The 21,874-nt window shown below is 36.8% G+C and overlaps 1 protein-coding gene across 1 annotated transcript; it reads left to right on the plus strand.

The window, feature by feature from the left end:
- Nucleotides 1-1,460: 1,460 nt before the first annotated feature.
- LOC127171476 (NACHT, LRR and PYD domains-containing protein 3) lies at nt 1,461-21,552 on the plus strand. Its single transcript, XM_051120165.1, has 6 exons — nt 1,461-1,523; nt 12,609-14,539; nt 14,630-14,803; nt 14,884-15,054; nt 15,489-15,535; nt 20,181-21,552. Exons 2-6 carry the CDS (start codon nt 12,675-12,677, stop codon nt 20,711-20,713), a joined length of 2,790 nt encoding a protein of 929 aa, XP_050976122.1. The 5' UTR covers nt 1,461-1,523; nt 12,609-12,674; the 3' UTR covers nt 20,714-21,552.
- The last annotated feature ends 322 nt before the right edge of the window (nt 21,553-21,874 follow it).

Below are 21,874 nucleotides of genomic sequence, written 5' to 3' on the forward strand. Positions count from 1 at the left end.
AAACTTTCCTTAAAGTCCACCTGGTGGTAAAGTTCACAAAAGTCCGATACATAATCCTCAATAGAGCGATTACCTTGACAGAGGCAAATGAAACCATCTGCTGGATTCATTGTGATCGGTACTCAAAAGCTGCTGGATCTGTGGTTGGTGAAGTATTCTGTAATGGGACTCGACAGGCAGCGTGGATAGATCCAAATGTGAGCTTTATTGTACAGATCCTGGTCAAAAAACACAGGGTCAGACACCAGCAAACAGTAACATCCAAGGGCAAGACAAAAGCGTAATCCTAAACACTGGTGAGGGTCGAGGAAGGCAGCGATACGATCATAAAACAGGGTAAACAGTCCAAGGTCGAAATCCAAGAGAGCAGTTCAAAGTAACAAAATAAACAAGGCAATGAAACAAGGCAAAACTATGGCAATGGAACAAAACAATGACAATGGAAAAATCTACAATGAAACAAGGAAAACGCTTGGTAGAGTCCACTACAGCAAAACAATACTTCACAAAGGCCTATTTGGCATGGCCCTCCTTATATGGCTGCCAAACAGGAAGTTACCATAGAGGAAGCAGAGGGAGTGGTAACAGTCAGTACTAGGGCAAGGGCTCCCTCTGCTGGTGTGGCGTTACAATTGTACTTTACTCTTTACGAACGTTGTTTTTCCTTATTTTCATTATCTTCGGAGAAGCTCAAGAACTATGGTCATTTGGTAATTGCAATATTGTTTAGGTTTTGCTACTGATAATGAAGCAATATTAAAGCACATCACCCCCAGATATTTGTAGCAGGTGTTTCATACACAGGGCACTCAGGAAACAAATTAACTTAAGTCACTACTGAATTGTTTCCAATTTTTTGGAAATTTTTTTGTTTCCAAAGTATTTTTGTACCAAATCATTGGAGTCAAAAAGAGTACTGATAATTATTGATAATTTTCACAGATAAAATCATTAACTATACCCATCATTAATGAGATATTCAAACTTTTCCAGTAAAAGTAAAACATTTTAAACAGTGGTTGTATTATTCATTGATCATATTATATAATTTATGTATTGATGTGTTCAATTATCTGTGCTCATGACTTGGTAACAGTTTACATGGTTAAAGAATATGTGTAATGTTCAAAATGTATTGGATTAGTATTTGTAGAAAATAACACTGAATAAATGCTAATTAATAAATGAATGCACTGTTTTTGCTAATTTTCTGTTAAACTTTAATGTTTTGTATTGGTTTGCATGTATGTATTGAATATATTCAATAAAATCTCCTGTAACAGCTTAAAAACATTAGAATTTAGTGTTTTATTTATTTATTTATTTATTTATTCTACAGCAGTCAGTGTTTATTATTTAAAGACTGTCTTATTAGCAAAATCTTCCAGTGCACTGAAACGTTCGTGCCCTAATAATTCCCACAATGCAACGCAAGAACCAGACCAAACCGAAAGTGAAAGCATTTAGGTGGAATAGGAAGAAGTCTGAAAAGCCGAATTTACGATTCATGTGTGCTTTTCGCAGTAAGTACATAAATAATTTTGCTTTATCGCTCAGATGATGTGACATATTATGAAAGCATGGGTTTTGTATTTTGCACGATACGTGTTAGCCTAAATATGTGCGAACTGTCTTAAAGTTTTAGTAGTGTTTAGTAAATATTTTCTTTAGTCTAGGAAGAAGATGCGTTTTTTTTAAAACGAATATGCCGTGTTGTTGGTTCGTTTTGAATAGAACAAAAATCAGAGACTTTTCCCCCGAGACTTTAAGGGCATATAGATGATCACTACCGGTAAGAAAATAAACCTTTTTTTCACCAGTTTCGATTTTGCAAATTAAATCAACGTTGATTTTGATGTTGAAGCGCTGAAATCGTTTCACTGTCGTACCTTCAGAATAGGTGAATTAAGGTCTTTCTGAAGATGTTGGATTAACGTTTAATTAGGTGTTGATTTTTCAGATTGAATCAACGTCGATAACGCAATGTTCACTGTCTTACTTTTCAACAAGGGTGAATACACTAACTGTACGTTCAGTTAGAACCTATAGTTTACAAAAAGTTACAAATCAAATAATTGGCAGCAATGGCTTTACAGTCAACTTTTAATAAATTAATATTGCTCAATATTGTAAAACAATTTTGGAAAAATAATTTTGGAAATTATACTATATAAACAGATGAAAATAATCTGAAATGTTGGCTTGCAGTGCTTGTGCTAGGATTTATTGGTAAAAACCTTTAGAAGAACAATCTAAATACAATATTTAAAGACAAAAAAAGTTTTTGTACAATAACATGCATATTTTGCACTGCACTTGCAAGAGAAAACCTTTTTTGACTGAAACTGTTATAAACTCACTGTTTATATCGGATCAAACCACACAGAGGCCAGATTGAATTTGCCATCCCTCTTTACTCCCCCCCATTTTACGTGATGATGTCACATCAATACACAACATCCCCCTTTTACTTGACTATGAACTTACTCTATCTAACACTTACAACTAACAGATTTCAGAACATTCAAGACATGTAACAACCAGTGGTGGACGAAGTACACAAGCTGAGTACTTGAGTAAAAGTAAAGATACGTATAATAAAATATTACTCCAGTAAAAGTAAAAGTGCTCCTCTTTCAATTTTACTCAAGTGAAAGTACAAAAGTACCCGATTTTTTATGTACTTAAGTAAAAAAGTACTGATAGATTTATTTTGCAATTTTATATAGGCTACTTAATTAAATTTTATATTAGCACATATTTTTTTATAATCCTACTGCTCAAAATACCTGGGATTTTCCCCAAAAATACATTTTTGTTGTTGATGGACTATGTTGATGAGAGTGATGTAGTAATATTCAATGTGAAGCTTACACTGCAATGTACCTGAGAGAAAACAGATTTGACCATTACATTTTCACCAGTAAGAAAAATGTGTTTTAAAGCTTGTTTTGCATAATGTCACAGTTATATATGACATGAGAATAAGGCCTGAAGTTAGCAAGAACATTTTAAGGAAAATATAATTATATTTTCATAATGATTTTTTCCTTTCAAATATTGTCTGTGTAAAAACACCCCTGGCCAAATGCCCCCAGAGGGCATCACTTTCCACTTTGATAATTACTGTAGTTACCATGTTCTGAGCATGACATCCTTTCTTTTTCTCTCGGGTGTAATCTATCTAGGTGGTTGAAAAAAAATATGTGGACTTTATATCTAAAAATTATCTCAACTTAGCACCAGCAAGCAGCTAGACAGTATCAGCTAACAATATTTACTTATTTTCAGTATGGTTGAATAAACATTCATATCTGTCTACTCTAGCTGATCCAAACAATATAAAAATTTATATTTTTGCTAAACAATATAAAAACAGACGTCACGTAGGGCTATATGCGTAGCATTTTAATAAAACTGCTAACGTTACATCAGTGAGGAATATGAATGTGCATGAATTATTTTATTTAAACTGTTATTTAAATTTTTCGTTTTTGATTTTTCTGAATTCAAAGATTTCAGTGCGCTTAAACAGATCACCTTTTACAGCAGATGTAATTCACAAACAACGGACAGCTTTGACCTAAATATGATTTTCAGATATAATAATTAATCCTATTATTCCTATTAATAATTACAGCTGCAATCGGATCATTCCAATTTGTGAATGAATCGTTTGGTGCGATTAACTAGTAATTTAACAGGTTCATTGAAAAGAATCAGTTCATGAATCAGACACCGCTTGTGCGTCTCAGAGCACGTGATAAATTATAAGGAGTAACGACATGTTTTATGAAATGTAGTGAAGTAAAAAGTACGATCTTACAGTTTGGAGTGTAGTGAAGTAAAAGTGAAAGTTACTCAAAATAAAACTACTCCAGTAAAGTACAGATACTTGAAAAATGTACTTAAGTACAGTAACGAAGTACAGCTACTTCATTACTGCCCACCACTGGTAACAACCTCTTACAAGACATGTAATCAGCTCTTACAACTTCATACAACATGCCCAAGTTTTCAAAACAGATACATTAAACCTTGACATAACTCATTTGGGACATTTTTTCTCTTTTAACATAAACTTGAATGTCCTTGGAACTCATTGAACTTAATTGTCCTCTTTTCCATCTCTCTTCTCTCTTGTTAGGGCCCGAGCACCGGTGGTGCGAGGACCCTCTTGGAATTGCTCTGTTTATTATTATTATTATTATTTTTATTCTTCTTCTTCTTCTCCAAAATGAATCGCATTTTTGAGGGCCTAAACATGCACGAAAAGTCATGAAACTTTGCACACGCACCAGAACCGGCGAAAATTTACATCTGATATGGGTTTGTTACGTGTTTGATGTTTAAAAGGGATGATAGCGTAACATTTAAGTGAGACAATAGCTGATGAACGTGAGGCAGATCAAAAGATGACAACAACAACAGAGTACGTTTAAGGTGTTTACTTTAGTAAAAGTTGCGTTATGAGTATACAATTAAATAAATGAAAAGAGAGAGATATTAATACAAATAGCAAAAGAAAAAGATGTGAGTGTCACCCAAATCAAGGAAAATAAACAACACAAAACAGCCTTACGTCTAACCTCTAAACTAATTAGGAAAAAAAAGAACAAGAAAAGAAAACCGAAATCTTCAGCGTGTACGACGCCCTAACTAAACTCAATTAAGCTAAAAAGCAGAAGTACAACAGTGGCGTGACACACACAAACCTAAACTAACAGCGTACAAACTAAACTAATCAAAAGAGCAAAAACAAGCAAAGTCATGGCAGATGACTAATTGTTCGAGTTGTCAAAAAGGGCATTTAGGATTAACTCAACGCCCAGAAATCCAGGTGTATTCTTAACTTTAAACTTGGCATGTGATTCTAACGCCATACGGACAGAAATCTCGCTCTAAATTCGATACAAGTCAATAGCCAAAACAAACCTATAAATAAATCAAAGTACACTGCACAAAGCATTACTTCGAAAAATCAGGAAACGTTAAACATTCAAAGACACACAAGACTGACTGCTGACCGCGTGGAGCACAAGGTACGCTGGCGTGGCGCACCCACACGCTCTGAGCTCGAGGCCTCAAATGCAGCCGGCAAATCAGTGGATTGGCAACATGATGACGTCATAACGATGACTGACAGCCTGGTCAGCCAATAAACACAGACCTAGAAATGAGTAAGAAATAATACAGAGAGATGGGGAAGTGATGAGAAAAACAAAATATACACAAAAGCACACGTGGAACGTAACAGGGTTTCAGAAGTGGGTGTGGCAAAATGGCTCGATAGCGCCACCTATACACTTTCAGCGGAGTGCGCCTTGAGCTACGTTTCACGTACGTGTATGCAAATTGGTACACACATGTAACACACCAATACCTACAAAAAAGTCTCTTGGGGCAAAATCTGAAAACCAACCGGAAGTTGGTTATTTTTTATTTTTCCAGCAAATTTTGTCTCATTTTTGCCATTTCCAGGCATCGTACTTGAACGAACTCCTCCTAGAGATTTATTCAGATCAACACCAAATTTGGTCAGTCTAATCTAAAGGCCTTTGTGACGTTAAATTGCGAAGATCTAGAGTTTTCACTGGAGGGCGTGTCCGTGGCAGCCTGTCAAACTTCGATGATTCGCCATGAAAAAGGAAGTTGTTATAACTCAGCCATACAATATCTGATCTGCCACAAATTTCACATGTATGACAAGACTCTGGTCCTGAACACATATCCATGACCATATTCAGGTATAGTTATAGCGCCACCTGCTGGTAACAGGAAGTGACATGTTTTACGCTGTGAGAAACTCCTCCTACAGATTTCATGAAATCAACATTATATATGGTCAGTCTAATCTAAAGGCCTTTGCGATGTTAAATTGTGAAGATCTTGAGTTTTCATTGAAGGGCGTGTCCGTGGCGGCCTGACAAAGTTCGATGTTTCGCCATGGGAATAGAAGCTGTTATAACTCAGCCATACAATGCCCGATCTGCCCCAAACTTCACATGTTCGATAAGAGTCCTGGCCTGAACACATCTAGAGGCCAATATTCAGTTATTATCATAGCGCCACCTATTGGCAACAGGAAATGACTTATTTTACATTAACTTAAACATGCAATGTCTGATCTGAACCAAACTTCACATATTTGGTAAGAGTACTTGCCTGAAGACATCTAAAGACCAATATTCAGATATAATCATAGCGCCACCTGTTGGCAGCAAGATATGTAATGTCTTACACTAGCTCAAGCATACTGTGTTCAATCTGCACCAAACTTCATATATTTGACAAAACTTCTGGCCTAAACACATCTACATGCCAATATTCAGTTATAGACATAGCGCCACCAACTGGCAGCAGGAAGTTTGGCACATATAAATGACTTTGACATATTCCTCCTAAATTTACTATGTGAAAAGCATAGTGCCCACCATTCGCCTCCGATCGGCGGTGAGCCCGGGTGCGAGGGCCCTTTCATCGCTGCTTGCAGCTTTAATCAATCCATTTGTATCTCATTGGTCACTCCATAACATAGTCTCTAAGTCTTTCAGGCAATTTGATTTGTCGCTGAGACCTGCACGTTTTAGGGGTTTGTTCCTTTCTCTGAATTTTTTCACAGCTTATTTTGCATTCCTCTGACTCCTTTTTGTTCCTTATCTGAACTTGGCTCTTGAGCACATTTCATATTACGATTTACTGTTGGCATTTCCATTCAATGAAACTTCTTGACGAAAGTTGTGTTCCGAGAATGTTTTTCTTCAGTGGGTGACTGAACGATAACACTGTTACCTTTTCTGTGTTCAACTTTGTGAGGTGTTCTATGAAATGTTGTTGTGAACTTGTCTGTTTTGTCTTGCCTCACAAGCACTTGATCTCCGACCTCTATGTCAGATGTCTTAGCATTTCGTCTGTTGTATGGGTATATATTGGCTTTTCCTTTCTGCTCTGCGTCCCTATCTCAGGCTTCCAGGACACTGTGAGGTGTTGCAGTGTCTGGTAACTTTCCTCTTAACTTCTTCTGAAAAAGTTGTGCTGGGCTTTTGCCTGTTGTTGAATGTTGTATGGATCTGTAGACAGTCACGTACTTGCGTAGCTCTCTTCTCCAGTCCTGGGCTTAGGTGATCTTTACTCATTTCATCAGTGATTCATTTTGTTTTTCCACTTCTCAATTTGCTTGCACCCACTTCAGGGTTGTTTTAATGTGGTGGATTCCGTTCTCCTCACAAAATGTTTAAAACTGACTGGACCTGAATTGCAGTCCACAATCTGACCCAATTGTTAACGAAGTCTGTGCCGACTGAACATGTCCTCCAAACTATCATTCACTTTTTCTGCAGTTGTGGATTTGATTATTGTGTATTCGTAGTACCTACTGTAATAGTCAACAACGACCAGGATCGAATGTCCATCAGGTAAAGGACCGAGCAAGTCTGTGGCTAAGTTTTGCCATGGCCCTTCAGGCATCACTGTGGTTGACACTGGTTCAGGAACATCTGGTTTTGCTACCAGCTGACAACCATGACACGCTTTCACAAATCTTTCTGCGGCCTTGTCCATTCCAGTCCACCAAATCTTTGTTCTCAGGTGTTTTTTTTGTTCCTATTACACAAAGATGACTCTCATGAGCCAACTGTAATGCTCTTCCACGCAGTGACTGTGGCAAAACAATTATTGTCCCTCTGAGTATTATTTGGCCAATGACACATAGCTTACTTGCAATATGTCTGTATGCAGGGCATTCATCGAAGCAACCTGTTTAAATGGCAGTTTTCAGTCTCTGTAATCATTTGAGATCTGCTCGACTTCCACGGTGGTCAGGGTGGTTGGTGTCGCACAAACAGCTATGAACAATTATCTGCAATGTTGTTTGTTCCGGGTATATGAATCATCTGGAAATCATAGGGCTGTAATCTCAGGACCCACCTTTTGATTCATGCACATGGTTTTGAACAAACGCTATAAATTGCCTCCAGAGCCTTGTGGTCTGTAACAAGATCAAACGTCTGACCATACACATATGGGGTGCCCACACCAGTGCAAGCGCTTCACGCTCTGTTTGTGAATATCTCTGTTTACATTCTGTCAAGCTCCTGTTTACATAGCAAACAGGAACCATTCCTTCTGCTTGGTCCTGCACTAGTACTGCGCCAATGCCCTCAGTCCGGCATCAGCAATGACTTTCATTAGAGCATCTTTGTTGAAACAAGTTAGTATTGTGGCTTTAGCCAACTTACCTTTGAGAATTTTTAATGCTTTATTTTACTCATTCCCAAAATGAAATTTGGCGTATTTCCTTGTCTGCGCAGAGGGCCTGAGATGCTTGTGAATTGAGGTATGAAATGGCTGCTGTAGCCCACTAAACCGAGAAAACTTCTGATGTACTTCTGAGGCATTTTCAGGTTCCCTTGTTTCCACGACTGCTCTCGCTCTTTCTGCTGTAGGGCCAATGCCTTTCTCTGACAGCAGCATGCCCATAAACACTAGTTTGTCCATGCTAAACTGGCACTTCTCTGCATTCAGAGTCAAGTCACAGATTTCCAGCCTCCTTAGTACTTAGTAGTATCTTTTATCATGAGACTCTTTGTCAGGTGCATGGATGATTACTTCATCGGATATGTTCTCTGCTCCTTCAATGCCAGCTAGAACCATGGCTATTTCGTTCTGGTACTGCTCACTTGCAAAGGAAACTCCAAATACCAGTCTTTTTAATCTGTATATGCCATTGTGAACCGCGAAGGTTGTGATGTCTTGTGACTCTGGGGTCAAATCTAGCTGATGGTACCTCCATTTCAGGTCTATTTTGCTGAATATGACTAATCCATTTAGTGTTGTCAAAAATGCTGATATTTCGATAAATATCGATACTGAAATATCTGAACGGTACCAATAATAATTTCCCGAAGTATCGGTATACCGATACTAGCCGAGCTGTCACTTTCATTTCTCTCCAAAGGCGCATTGACAAACACCACACGTGACCGCAGTGCCTGTCTTGTTTTATTCGCTTTGGTTAAATAGCGTAAGTGAAGTGAATAGAAAGATGGTGAGTGCGGCGCCCCCGCGACTGGCTTTGGTTGATAAAGAACACAGCAGGAGTGCTATCTGGAAATATTTTGGATATGAAGCAAATGGACATAGAAAGCCGAAGGACACAAGCAAGCCAATATGCAAGAGTTGCTACAGAGCAGTGCTAACACAAGGCGCTAACACCTCTAATTTAGCAAAGCACCTGATAGACAGACACCCAGATCTATATAAAGAATTTCAAGAGGTTGGTAACTGTTTTCATTTTAACATTACTGAATTATTAACCAAGATTGCCTAGTATTGTTGCTGATATGAGTGTTGTCTCGTTTTTTCACCGTAATTCTTAAAGTTAATATAATCTGACTGAGGAATCTTAGACAATTAAATACTTTAACTGTGGTTAAATATAAATCAACTTGTGCTTATTTAACTTTTTTCAAAAATTATTACTTAAATTCTGCAATTTGTCTTGATGTCGATCCAGTGAGTAACTGAGCATTGTTTTCGCGTGTGATGCACGCACGTTTGCGTGCATGGATCGGTGATTATATGTGAGTCCGGCATTAAAATCTGTTCATCAAATAATTTTAATGTATTATCCAGCATTTATGAACAATGAGCAATGCATTTGTTACAGTAGATTTTAATCTTTGATAACGGTAGGTAATAAAAATAAAACGGATCATGCTAGCTCTGATCCAATGAAAAATATTAACAGATAGAACTTTGGATTTTAATTAGATCATGTATTAGTAAATGTTAGTTTAAATTAACCTTTAACTAAGATTAATAAATGTTTTGGAAGTATTTTTCATTGTTTATTCATGTTAACTAATGTTAACAAATATCTATTACCATTAGCTTAAGTTCTAAGATTAGTTAGATAGTTCAGTTCATTTTAAAAGTGTGGTCTAAAAACAAAACAAACCAAAAAAAGTTTATTAAAGTTTGGCATTCTCTTGTAGCACCAGAAAGAAGATGAGACTCGACCTGCAACAAAAACAACACACTCACAACCTACACTACCAGCTGTATTTGAACAGCAAAGAAAGTATAAAGCAAACTTAAATGAAGCTAAGAAGCTGAACAGGGCTGTAGCAGTGTAGTACCACAAGACATTTTTGTTCATGTAAAATATACCTCATTGTCATGTTCTAGATTTGTTATATTTATCTTTAAATGAAAAAAAAAAATTACCCCCTTAATATTGTGGCAGTATCGAAAATGGTATCGAATATCGATATTTTTCAAGGTATCGTATCGAAGTTAGAAATTCCAGTATCGTGACAACACTAAATCCATTCATTCCCTGCAACAGTTCAGTCCACTGTGGGAATTGGAAACCTTCCATGAATGATTGCAGTGTTCGCCTGCCTCATGTCTAAGCACATCCTTATTTCTGCATTCGCTTTGGGCACAGTGACAACTGGGTTTACCCACAGAGTTGCTCCATCAACTTTCTTAATAATGTCCATGTTAAACAGTTCATTTATTTTTTTCTCAACAGCCTCTCTGAGGTGGAACGGAACATGCCTTAGGGGCTGTGCGACTGGTGTCACTGTGCTGTCTATATGCAGGCTGATTTGTTTTGTTCAATTTACCCACTCCACTGAACAATTTGGGGTATTGCTGTTGTATCATGGACTTCAAATGTGACCCTGGACCACAAAACCAGTCTTAAGTCGCTGGGGTATATTTGTAGCAATAGCCAAAAATACATTGTATGGGTCAAAATTATAGATTTTTCTTTTATGGCAAAAATCATTAGGACATTAAGTAAAGATCATGTTCCATGAAGATATTTTATAAATTTGTTACTGTAAATATATCGAAACTTAATTTTTGATTAGTAATACGCATTGCTAAGAACTTAATTTGAACAACTTTAAAGGTGATTTTCTCAAAATTTTGATTTTTTGCACCCTCAGATGTTAGATTTTCAAATAGTTGTATCTTGGCCAAATATTGTCCTATCCTAACAAACCATACATCAATGGACAGCTTAGTTATTCCACTTTCAGTTGAAAAATTGACCTTTATGATTGGTTTTGTGGTCCAGGGTCACAAATCTCTCACCACTGTGACATTAGGTCCAATCCTCAGCACTCCTAATTTAACTGCTGTGTTTTTTCTGAGCAGTGGCTCCCCACACCCACAGATAACTGTAAACTCCGCTGTTGTGCTGCATTTTCCAATTCCTACCAGAAACCAATTCACACCAGAAAATTCCTTTCACTGGTTTACTTGACGAGTATGCATACAGTTTCTTGTCTGACTTGGCTGAACAGCATTTGATCTTCTTTTCTTTTAGCATTTCCCATGTTCTTTTATCTACTATGTTGATTGTTGCTCCTGAGTTAACTAACATTGGTAGTTCGATGCCCCCTACTGAGAAAGTTATTCTGTCCATATTGCTCTCTTCTTTTACAACAAATGCAAATTCTTGATGGTTCACTTCTGAGTAAACACTTTTTATTGTCTGTTTTGAGCTGTTTTGTTTTACACATTTTTGCGAAATTATCTTTCCCATTGCATTTTCTGCATGATTTTCCATGTGCGGGGCATTTTTAATCTTTGATACTTTATTGTAAAGTGTTACCAAAACTTGGTGTTTTGAACAACACAGTGGTAAATGCCAAAGTTTTAAAATTAAACACATTCTGTACTTAAATTTAATTATCTAATAATTTACAACCATTACCATGTATCATTTAGGAGTGAAACAATGACTGTTCCTGGGTTGCTGATAATTTGAAAATCACTTAGAAGTTATGGTTGTGGTGGTTTAACATGTCTTTACACATCTTAATCCGGTGATATCTTTGTTTTTTTTGAGCTTTCATTTCTGCACCTGTAAAGAGCAAAAAAAATAAAAATAAATAAGTATCCATTACTAAATGTCTAACTTAATGTACCAAAGTGAATTAAATTAATGCACATGTTGCTTAACAGAATATTCACAGCATTAACTGCATGACAGCAAAATAAGTGGCTATGTCTAGTATGTTTAATATTTAGTGTGTAGCATGCTAATTACAGAGACAGTTCCACCCAAAATGAAAATCATTTACTCCCCTTCATGTTGTCCATAACTAGCAAACTTGTTGGTTTTGATTACCAGAATTGTTAGTATTTTCTTTTGAGTCCTGCAAAAAATAAATATCAGAGATTTGAAAAAAAGTATATAAATGACGACAGAATTTAGTGTTAACTATACATTTAAGTAAATTAATAGAAACACTTTTCAGTAGTCATCACTGTGCAGAAAAATAACAATGAAGACTGCAATAAAATGCTTAAAAAAACACATTTAGCAGATCCAGAGCTTTCTGTTGATCAGTAAGTCTCTTCAGTAGGTCCCCTGCAGTTATTTTGTTTTTGACAAATTCATGACATTAAATGTGTTGTTAATGTTATAAGATAATATAAGTGTATAAAGTCAATTTTAAAACAATTTTATGTTAATTGTTGCTATGTTAATGTAAATGGACATTAATTCATTATTTTGTGCAGTGTATATTATTTTCTTCTAATCTCAATCAATGTGATTCAGAATGTTGTGTCTGTTTGGTTTGCAGAAGGAGGTTCTGATCCAGATTCAATCCAGATAAGGAGTTTGTGAGCATATTCTGACAGATTCTGTCATGGAAGGGTCCAGTGCTGCTTGTTCTGCTTATCACTCGACAGAATCAGACCTGCTGGAGGAGACTGAAGATGTACAGCAGGATTCTCAGTCAGTGGATGATGTTCTGCATAGAGTCAAAGACAAACACAAAACCATCATGAAGAACAAGTATGAGAGTTTATTTGAGGGAATCAAACGACAAGAGGATCAAACCCCCCTGATCAGAATTTACACGCAGTTGTACATCATAAAGGAAGAAAGTGAAGGAGCGAATGATGAACATGAGGTTTTACAGATGGAGAAAAAGCCCAGAAGGACACAACACTCACAAGACACTCCAATCTACTGCAATGACATCTTTCAACCTGTACCTGTACCTCAAGCATATCAAAGAGACAAAATCAAGACTGTACTTACTAAAGGCATCGCTGGAATTGGAAAAACCATCTCTGTGCAGAAGTTTATTCTGGACTGGGCCGAGGGAAAAGCCAATCATGATGTAGATTTCTTGTTTATGCTTCCATTTCGAGAGCTGAACTTAATTCAAGATCAGTCCAGTCTTCACAGACTTCTGATGGTTTTTCATCCTGAACTTCAAGATCTGGACCCAAAGATTTATGAGGAGTGTAAAGTTGTGTTCATCTTTGATGGTCTGGATGAAAGCAGAATCCCACTGATGTTTTCAGATAATCAGAAGGTATCTGATGTGACTGAGATTTCATCAGTGGGTGTGCTGATGTCAAATCTCCTGAAAGGAGAGCTGCTTCCTTCTGCTTTTATCTGGATCACTGCCAGACCAGCAGCAGCCAATCAGATCCCCCCCAAATACATCAACCGTCTGACAGAAATTCAGGGATTCAATGAGCATCAGAAGGAAGAATATTTCAGGAAGAGAATCAGTGACCAGCATCAAGCCAGCAGAATCATCTCACACATCAGAAGAGCAAGAAGCCTCCACATCATGTGCCACATTCCCGTCTTCTGCTGGATCTCATCCATTGTGCTTCAGAAGCTCCTTAAAGAAGATGTGAGTGCAGAAGTCCCTCAAACTCTGACTGAAATGTACATCCACTTCCTGCTGATTCAGATCAACATGAGGAATCAGAAGAATGAAGAAAGAGATCCAGAGAAACTCCTGCAGTCCAACAGAGAAGTGATTGAGAAACTTGCTGAAGTGGCTTTCAAACAGCTGATGAAGGGAAATGTGATGTTCTACGAAGAGGACCTGATTGAGAGTGGCATAGACGTAACTGATACCTCAATGTATTCTTGGATTTGCACTGAGATCTTTAAGGAGGAATCTGTGATTCATCAGAGGAAAGTCTACAGCTTCCTTCATCTGAGCATTCAAGAGTTTCTCGCAGCTTTTTATGTGTTTCACTACTATGTAAATACAGCTGCAGAAGCACTAAAAATGTTTGCTGCTCTTCATAATTTGCTTGAAGTAGCAGTAGAAGAATCCATTCAAAATAAAACTGTACATCTGGATCTTTTCCTGCGATTTGTGCTGGGCATCTCACTGGAGTCCAATCAGAGACTCTTACAGGATCTACTAACCCACACAGTGGACACCTCACAAACCATCAGAGAAACAACACAGTACATTAAAAATAAAATTAAACAGGATCATCTCTCTACTGAAAGATGCATCAATCTGTTTCTGTGTCTTCTTGAAGTGAATGATCAGACATTGTACAGAGAGATTGAGGAGTTTGTGAGATCAAAACATTCAGAGAAGAAACTCTCTGCTGCTTACTGTTCAGCAATAGCCTACATGCTTCAGTTGTCAGACGTGATTGATGAGTTTGATCTGAAGAAATACAACACAACACAGGAGGGTACAAGAAGACTCATACCATCTATCAACAACTGTAGAAAGGCTCTGTGAGTATTAAATTAATGTTTTACAGTGAATTGACTGAAACAAGGTCAAAGTTTTTCTGACAAGAGTTTTTCTAAAATATTTTCTTTCAGACTTGCTCATTGTAATCTCACAGATGAGTCCTGTAAAATCATCGCTTCAGCTCTTCAGTCCTCAGAGTCTCCTTTGATAGAGCTTGATTTGAGTAACAATGATCTGCAGGATTCAGGAGTGAAGCTGATCGCTGATGCTCTCAAGAACCCAAACTGTCAACTACAAATACTGAGGTGTTGATCTCTACATACTAATTTTACAGAGTTAAACGTACTTTAATTAGTATAAAACATGTTGATGTGTGTGTTTGTAGATTATCAGGCTGTATGGTGACAGATGAGGGATGTTGTTATTTGGCTTCAGCTTTGAGTTCAAAGCCATTACACCTGAGAGAGCTGGACTTGAGCTATAATCACCCAGAACACTCAGCCCTTCAGCTGCACTCTTATCAAAATGATCCAGATTATGCACTGAAGATACTCAAGTATGAACTCAACACTAATACCTACATACTGTCCTGTGTGTGTGTGTGTGTGTGTGTGTGTGTGTCTGTGTGTGCATGTGTGCATGCTTAATTATACTTTGACCACATGTTTCCCGAAAGTTTCCTTTTTGGGACATTTTATATGTTTTAAAAATGTTGTTGTCATTTTTTAACACTCCTACGACTACCATGAATTAGTTTAAATGCTTGTTTAAAAGTTACAAAGCTCTTTCTAAAAATCAAAATTACAATTCAGTTGACATTGTTTCTTCAGTAGAACCATAAATATTTTAGTTAATTCATTTAAAGCAAGTCCTCAATGTCACCTACATCTCGTATGATCTGAGAGTCAGTAAATTAATTGTAAATGTTCATGAAATGCTGAAGAATTGTGACTCACTGTTATTGTGACTCACTGTTATTGTCTTCTGTAGTCTGGACCACAGTGGACAATTCAGAATCATAGCAGGACTAAAAAAATGTAAGTTGTTTTAATTGCTCCCTCTTCTTGTACCGTACATACATGCTCTTACATACATTTATTGTCCTAGATTGATTCTATATCCAAGATTTCAGGATAATATGAGGATGTATTGAAAAATAATGATTTGTTTTTATTTGCAGCTGATTTTTAAGATGTTCATGCAATGGAGCAGTACTTAAAGAAGTAGTTTAGCCAAAAATTAAACATGACGAAATATCACATATGACAGTGATGAGTATAGGTATTTGAATTTAATGCTCGTATCTGCTTGTTTACATTTTAATTTTGCTAAATACGTTCGAAATATTATTAGTTTTCTATCACACATGTATCGTTTTGCTTCAGAAGACATTTATTAATGTGCTGGAGTCATTTGGATTACGTCACTATGCATATTCATGTATAAGAAGATCAAATGATGGCATTTTCATTTAAAATTGTTCAGCTGTAAAAAAAAAAAAGAAAAAAAAAGGCATATACATCTGGGATAGCATGAGAACGAGTAGATTATGAGAATTTTTGGATACACTTTACAATACGGTGGCACTAATATGCATTAACTCATGCTTTACTAATGCCCAGATAATCATGAGTTAATGTATAACTAAACCATTTATTAATAATCACTGCATCAGCAACAAATTAACAATTTATATGAGTCATAAATTAAGTAATCAATAAATTGTTATTAGATAAATGTGTCATAATGTATTAATTCCCTAAAAGGTTAGAGGGGTAATTACCGCAATAGGTTGAAGCCATGCATTTCAACCCCCAGTTGTCTGCTTTAATTAATCATTAGCTAATAATTTGCAAAGGTATCATTATGTTATGACTTTACTTGTTGAGGCACATGACAGTCTAATTCAAAATCCACAACCTCAATGACATATTACTTAACAATTAGTTAATAGTTCTGTGTAACAAGTGAAGTCATAACATAATAATACCTTTGCAATCATTAGCAAATGATTATTAAAGGTGTCAACTGGAAGTACATAGCTTTGACCACTGTGGTAAGAAATTTACATCATTAGTTAACATAATTTGTTAATAGGGAATTAATACATTATGACACATTTAACTAATAACTTATTTATTACTTAATCTATGAATCATATCAAATGTTCATTAGTTGCTGATGTAGTCAGGGCATAAATTCCACTGGGGACAGGGGCGTCCCGCCGAAAGTAAAATGCGCACGTGCAATTTTAATACCCCACGTTTAGAGAGGGACTTCCCAATGCACGCAAATTAGGCTACATAACATATGTAGGCTGTTATTAGTACATATGCTATAATAGATTGTGTAGTAGTCTATAGCTATCATGCTTGAAAAATTTGGTCTCTATTTGCAGAGAGTAGCCTACTTTGATTATGGCTGCGCTTGTTGTTTGCACTTAATACCACTAAGAAAGAACTGGTTATTTTTTGTTATTTATGTTGTTTTTATTTCAGTTCGGTTCAGTTAGGAGGTCAGCCATTCTAGAAGCTCATAATTCATGTACAGTTCTAAGGTCTGAAGAGACTCACATGAAATTATACAGGAGAGAAGCCAGTCAGTTGAGCTTGTGGCAAAATCTTTTACAGTACTTGAGTGTTCTTGACTTTTACTGCATATGATAGTTCATACTCAGAAAGTAGAACTGAAATGACATAGTTAAAACAATTCAAAATGCACCTGCAGACCATACGGTCATGTATTTGGTCATTAAGAATTTTTAACAATGTATACAAATCTTGACCTTGTCTTGTTCTAGTGAACTCATGTCTCATCTTGTCTCATGAATTAAATGTCGGCATTAATAATAATCAAACAACAAAACACAAGAAAAAAGTCACTCCCTGCTCTTGACAAGAGAATGCACTTGGAGAGAAGTTGTTTGTGCATTACAATAATGCACTCTGGACATTTGTCATTAACATAACGCCACAGAAACCTTTGCGAGGTTTTTTGCGAGACCAGGGTATCTGCAGGATAAATTCTAGACTTTTAAAGGCCTTTTTTAAGACCTGCACAAAATAAAAAAAAAATAATAATAATGACTGTAAAAAGCATGATTTGCAGTTCAGATGGAGGTTTCACAAAAACAGAAAGTTTTATTAAATTATAAACTTCAATGTCAGCCTATATTAATTTAAACGATTATTATCAATCAAGTATCATATTAATTAAATAACATCTAAATATATTTTACTGCCTTAATTTTTTACATTTTTATAACACATATCTTCTTGTGGATCCACCAGTTCACATTTACAACATTCACATTTGCGTGTTTACTGCTTAAAAACATGGACTGATTTTCACATTGGTCTTTGACAACAGCAGACGTACGGGCTGATTGAAAATGACAGACCATTCTCTTCCAGCAGGAGGCACTTTCGAAAAGGCAGTACACAAGGCAGCACAGAGCTTTGAAATGTGCAGCGCTCATATTTATTTAATGGATAGCCTTTTAAAGTTTCATTGCAATTCTTGTCTTTTAGTCCCCACATTTAAGACCACATGAAATCATAATTAAGACTTTCTTAACCCTTATTAAACACTTATTAACACTGCAGTCATCAATGAAAATAAGCGCTTTTATTCAAACACCGACTTTCAGAAACAACTTAACATGAAATATGTTTCAGGCCACATAAGAAATATTAGGGGAGTAAATTAATATAAGCATATGAAGTAGATTTATCTCTCTTCAGGGGGAGGGGTCTCACACAAAGAGCAGCCTAGGAACCCCTGACCACCTTAATCCGCCCCTGGGTGTATGTGTGTAATGTATGTAAATGCAGGAAATGGGATTAAAATTGAAATCCCATTTCCCACATTTTGTGCCCCCCTACCACTTCTCAAGCCAAAGTTACACCCTTGGTTACACATTAACTCATAGTTATCTGTGCATTAGTTAAAGGAGAAGTCCACTTCCAAAACAACAATTCACAAATAATTTACTCACCCCTTTGTCATCCAAGATGTTCATCTCTTTCTGTCTTCAGTCGTGAAGAAAGTATGTTTTTTTTAGGAAAGCGTTTCAGGATTTTTCTCCATATAATGGACTTCAATTGTGCCCCGATTTAGAACTTCCAAAATGTAGTTTAAATGCAGCTTCAAAGGGCTCTAAACGATCCCAGCAGAGTAAGAAGGGTCTTATCTAGCGAAACGATCTGTCATTTTTTTTGGAAAATAATTTTTTACGCTTTTTAAGCACAAAAGATTGTGTATCACAGGCTCTGGGATGCGCGTTCACACTGCTACGTACTATTGAATCACATCGAAAGATCACGTGGAATGTAGGTGGAACCACAGACCAAGTGTTTACAAAGCGAACGCGCAAAGACTAAGAAAGTGCAAGTAAGTCAAACACTGTTTACAAACAAAAAGGTACAACGATGTCCTCCTCTCAAGTTGTAGGAGAGAATACAATGGAGTTTTTCGCCATACTCAGTACACAGATGATGAACTTACACGTGATTCATAGTAGTGATGGGAAGTTTGGATCATTTTACCGACCTTTACCTTTAAGTCTCGTTTTGCAAAATGAACAAATGTTTTTTCGAGTCATTTCATTCATTTTAGCAAAATATAATTAAAATGTTACGTATTACTTCCCTAACACATCTACTGCTTATACAAACGTTGATCACACTACAAACAAGACAAAACTATAATGCTATAAGAAACAGAAAGGATTAATTCATTGTTTACCTGGGTCTTTAGTCTATGATTAGCTCACCTCACATCTTATCTGACAAGTTTTCGGGTTTGAGTTGTTCGTTCATCACGTGACAGCCCCATAAGATGAACGAACGACTCGAAAAACCCGAAGACTCGAAACAGGTGAACTATTTCCAGTACAGAACCTAATAGTTCTGTACTCCCCATGACGACTCGTTCTTCCCGAGTCACATTAAAGATTTATTAAAAATGAAAGAATCGTGGACGTGCATCCCAGAGCCTATGCTACACGAGCTTTTGTGCCTAAAAAGTATACCTTTTTTTTCTAAAAAAAATGACAGATCGTTTCGCTAGATAAGACCCTGCTTCCTTCGGCTGGGATTGTTTAGAGCCCTTTGAAGCTGCATTTACACTACATTTTGGAAGTTCAAATTAAGGGCACCACTGAAGTCCATTATATGAAGAAAATCTTGATTTTTTTTCCTCAAAAACCATAATTTCTTTACGACTGAAGACAGAAAGACATAAACATCTTGGATGACAAGGGGGTGAGTAAATTATTTGTAAATTGTTGTTCTGGAAGTGGACTTCTCCTTTAAGCATTATTTAATGCATATTTGTGCACCCCTATTGTAAAGTGTTACAGAATTGTTACACCTGTCACAGACAGATTTCATCTCTCGTCCAAATGCCTTGTGTCCCAGTAAATTAGCAAAATAACATGAACAGACAGCAATAAAATATTTTAATGCATAAATTCATGTGAGACAAATTCTCAGAAATGAAGGGTATGATCAGTTCACTATCCAAATTGTCTGTGCACTTGTTCTGGTCTTCCCAAGAAGAAACATTCTTCACACAGAAACCTCTTTCATTTATCGTGATAGAAATGCTTGAAATCTTATATTGGTTGGCAGATCTGGAGCAATTTAACAGTATATAAATTTTCTTTCCTCTTGTTTTTAGATGCCTGTACTCTTACGCTAGATCCAAACACAGCAAACACTCACCTCATACTGTCTGATAACAACAGAAAGGTGACACGTGTGGAAGAACAGCAGTTGTATCCTGATCATCCAGACAGATTTGATAATGTTCCTCAGGTTCTGTGTCGAGAGAGTCTGAGTGGACGCTGTTACTGGGAGGCTGAATGGAGCAGCTGGGGACATATAGCACTGGTATATAGAGGAATCAACAGAAAAGGAAGTAGTGACTCTTGGTTTGGACTTAATAAAAATAACTGGAATCTTTACTGGAATAGCAGCCTTAACAAGTATACTGTCTGGCACAATAATAAGAAAACAGACATATCTGCTCCTTCACCTCCATCTAATAGAGTAGGGGTGTATGTGGACGTGTTGGTCGGCACTCTGTCCTTCTACAGCGTCTCTGACACACACACACTTACACACTTATACACATTCAACACAACATTCACTAAACCTCTATATGCTGGATTTAAAGTGTATTCCAACTCCTCAGTGTCTCTGTTGGAATAAGAAACAACCACATGCTTATTCAACAGCATATTCACTGAACCCCTTCATGCTGGACTCTTCATTGACATTGTACATCTTCCTCCTTACAATGAACTACAGCATTTCTGTCCTTGCGATTAGAAATGCTCTTTCTGTGTTTGTCTCTGTTGACTTCATCTCCAGCAACTGCAAAACAACAAAGTAATAGCCTATTTAAGACAGGTTATAGGTTAAGTTACATCATGTCAATTTGTAAACTTACTGTTTTTTGTCTCTCTTTCACTTTTTTTGCCGCAATTTTTTGCCTTGATTAGGTGTTTCAGCTGGGCCTTCCCGGGCCTTCTCTTCCTCATAGCCTCATTCTAAATTTGCAGGATACCTGCAAGGCATAAAATATGTTTAGTAATGGAAAATATTTAATTGGATAGGTAAAACAATACAAAAATGGATATTAAAAGATTGAAACAACCTTCAATCTTCCTTCAATGAACGTTTGTTACCGTTTATAATCTTTGAAGATGAGTTGACCCAATCTTGCGTGTAGGATACTATGGGAAGAAACAAATGTATAAATATACAGTATAAATATAGTTTTGACATTGAAAATATTAGTTGTCAGAAATATAGGTAATTAATCTTACCTTGATTGTGTATGATGTTGAGGTGGATTCTTCTCAGAACTGTGCAGTCTTGCAAATGTTTGAGTCTGTAGTCTGTCCTCAAGAATTGTGACCGACCAGAGATCAGTTTAATCACAAAAGTCTTTGCAGCAGGGGGTGGGGTGCAGTGTATGTGTGTGTTTGTGGAGGTGGGAGGGGATCATTTATGAAGAGTTTAGATACATGAGAGACCAGGGCTGTTTAAAGGGGTCATCGGATGCTAAGTTCACTTTTTCATGTTGTTTGAACATTAATGTGTGTTGGCAGTGTATGTACAAATTTACCCTATAATGATAAAAATCCATGCAGTGGTTTTTAATTAATCTGTAAAAATAATATCCCCTTTTTCAAATCGAGCCATTCTCAGATGCCTGTCAGTGTGCCGTCACACCAACAGAGGCTGCTCCCACGATAGTTGATTGACATGAGCTCTTACCTCAGACCAGTTGTCACAGTCCAGTAACTTTCCTTGGCATCGAACCGAAGCAGGGATGTTGTAACGGGGAGTGTGAGGCGAGAGGCG

The sequence above is a fragment of the Labeo rohita genome, chromosome 9, assembly GCF_022985175.1.
Source record: "Labeo rohita strain BAU-BD-2019 chromosome 9, IGBB_LRoh.1.0, whole genome shotgun sequence".
In the NCBI taxonomy this organism is placed as follows: Eukaryota; Metazoa; Chordata; class Actinopteri; order Cypriniformes; family Cyprinidae; genus Labeo; species Labeo rohita.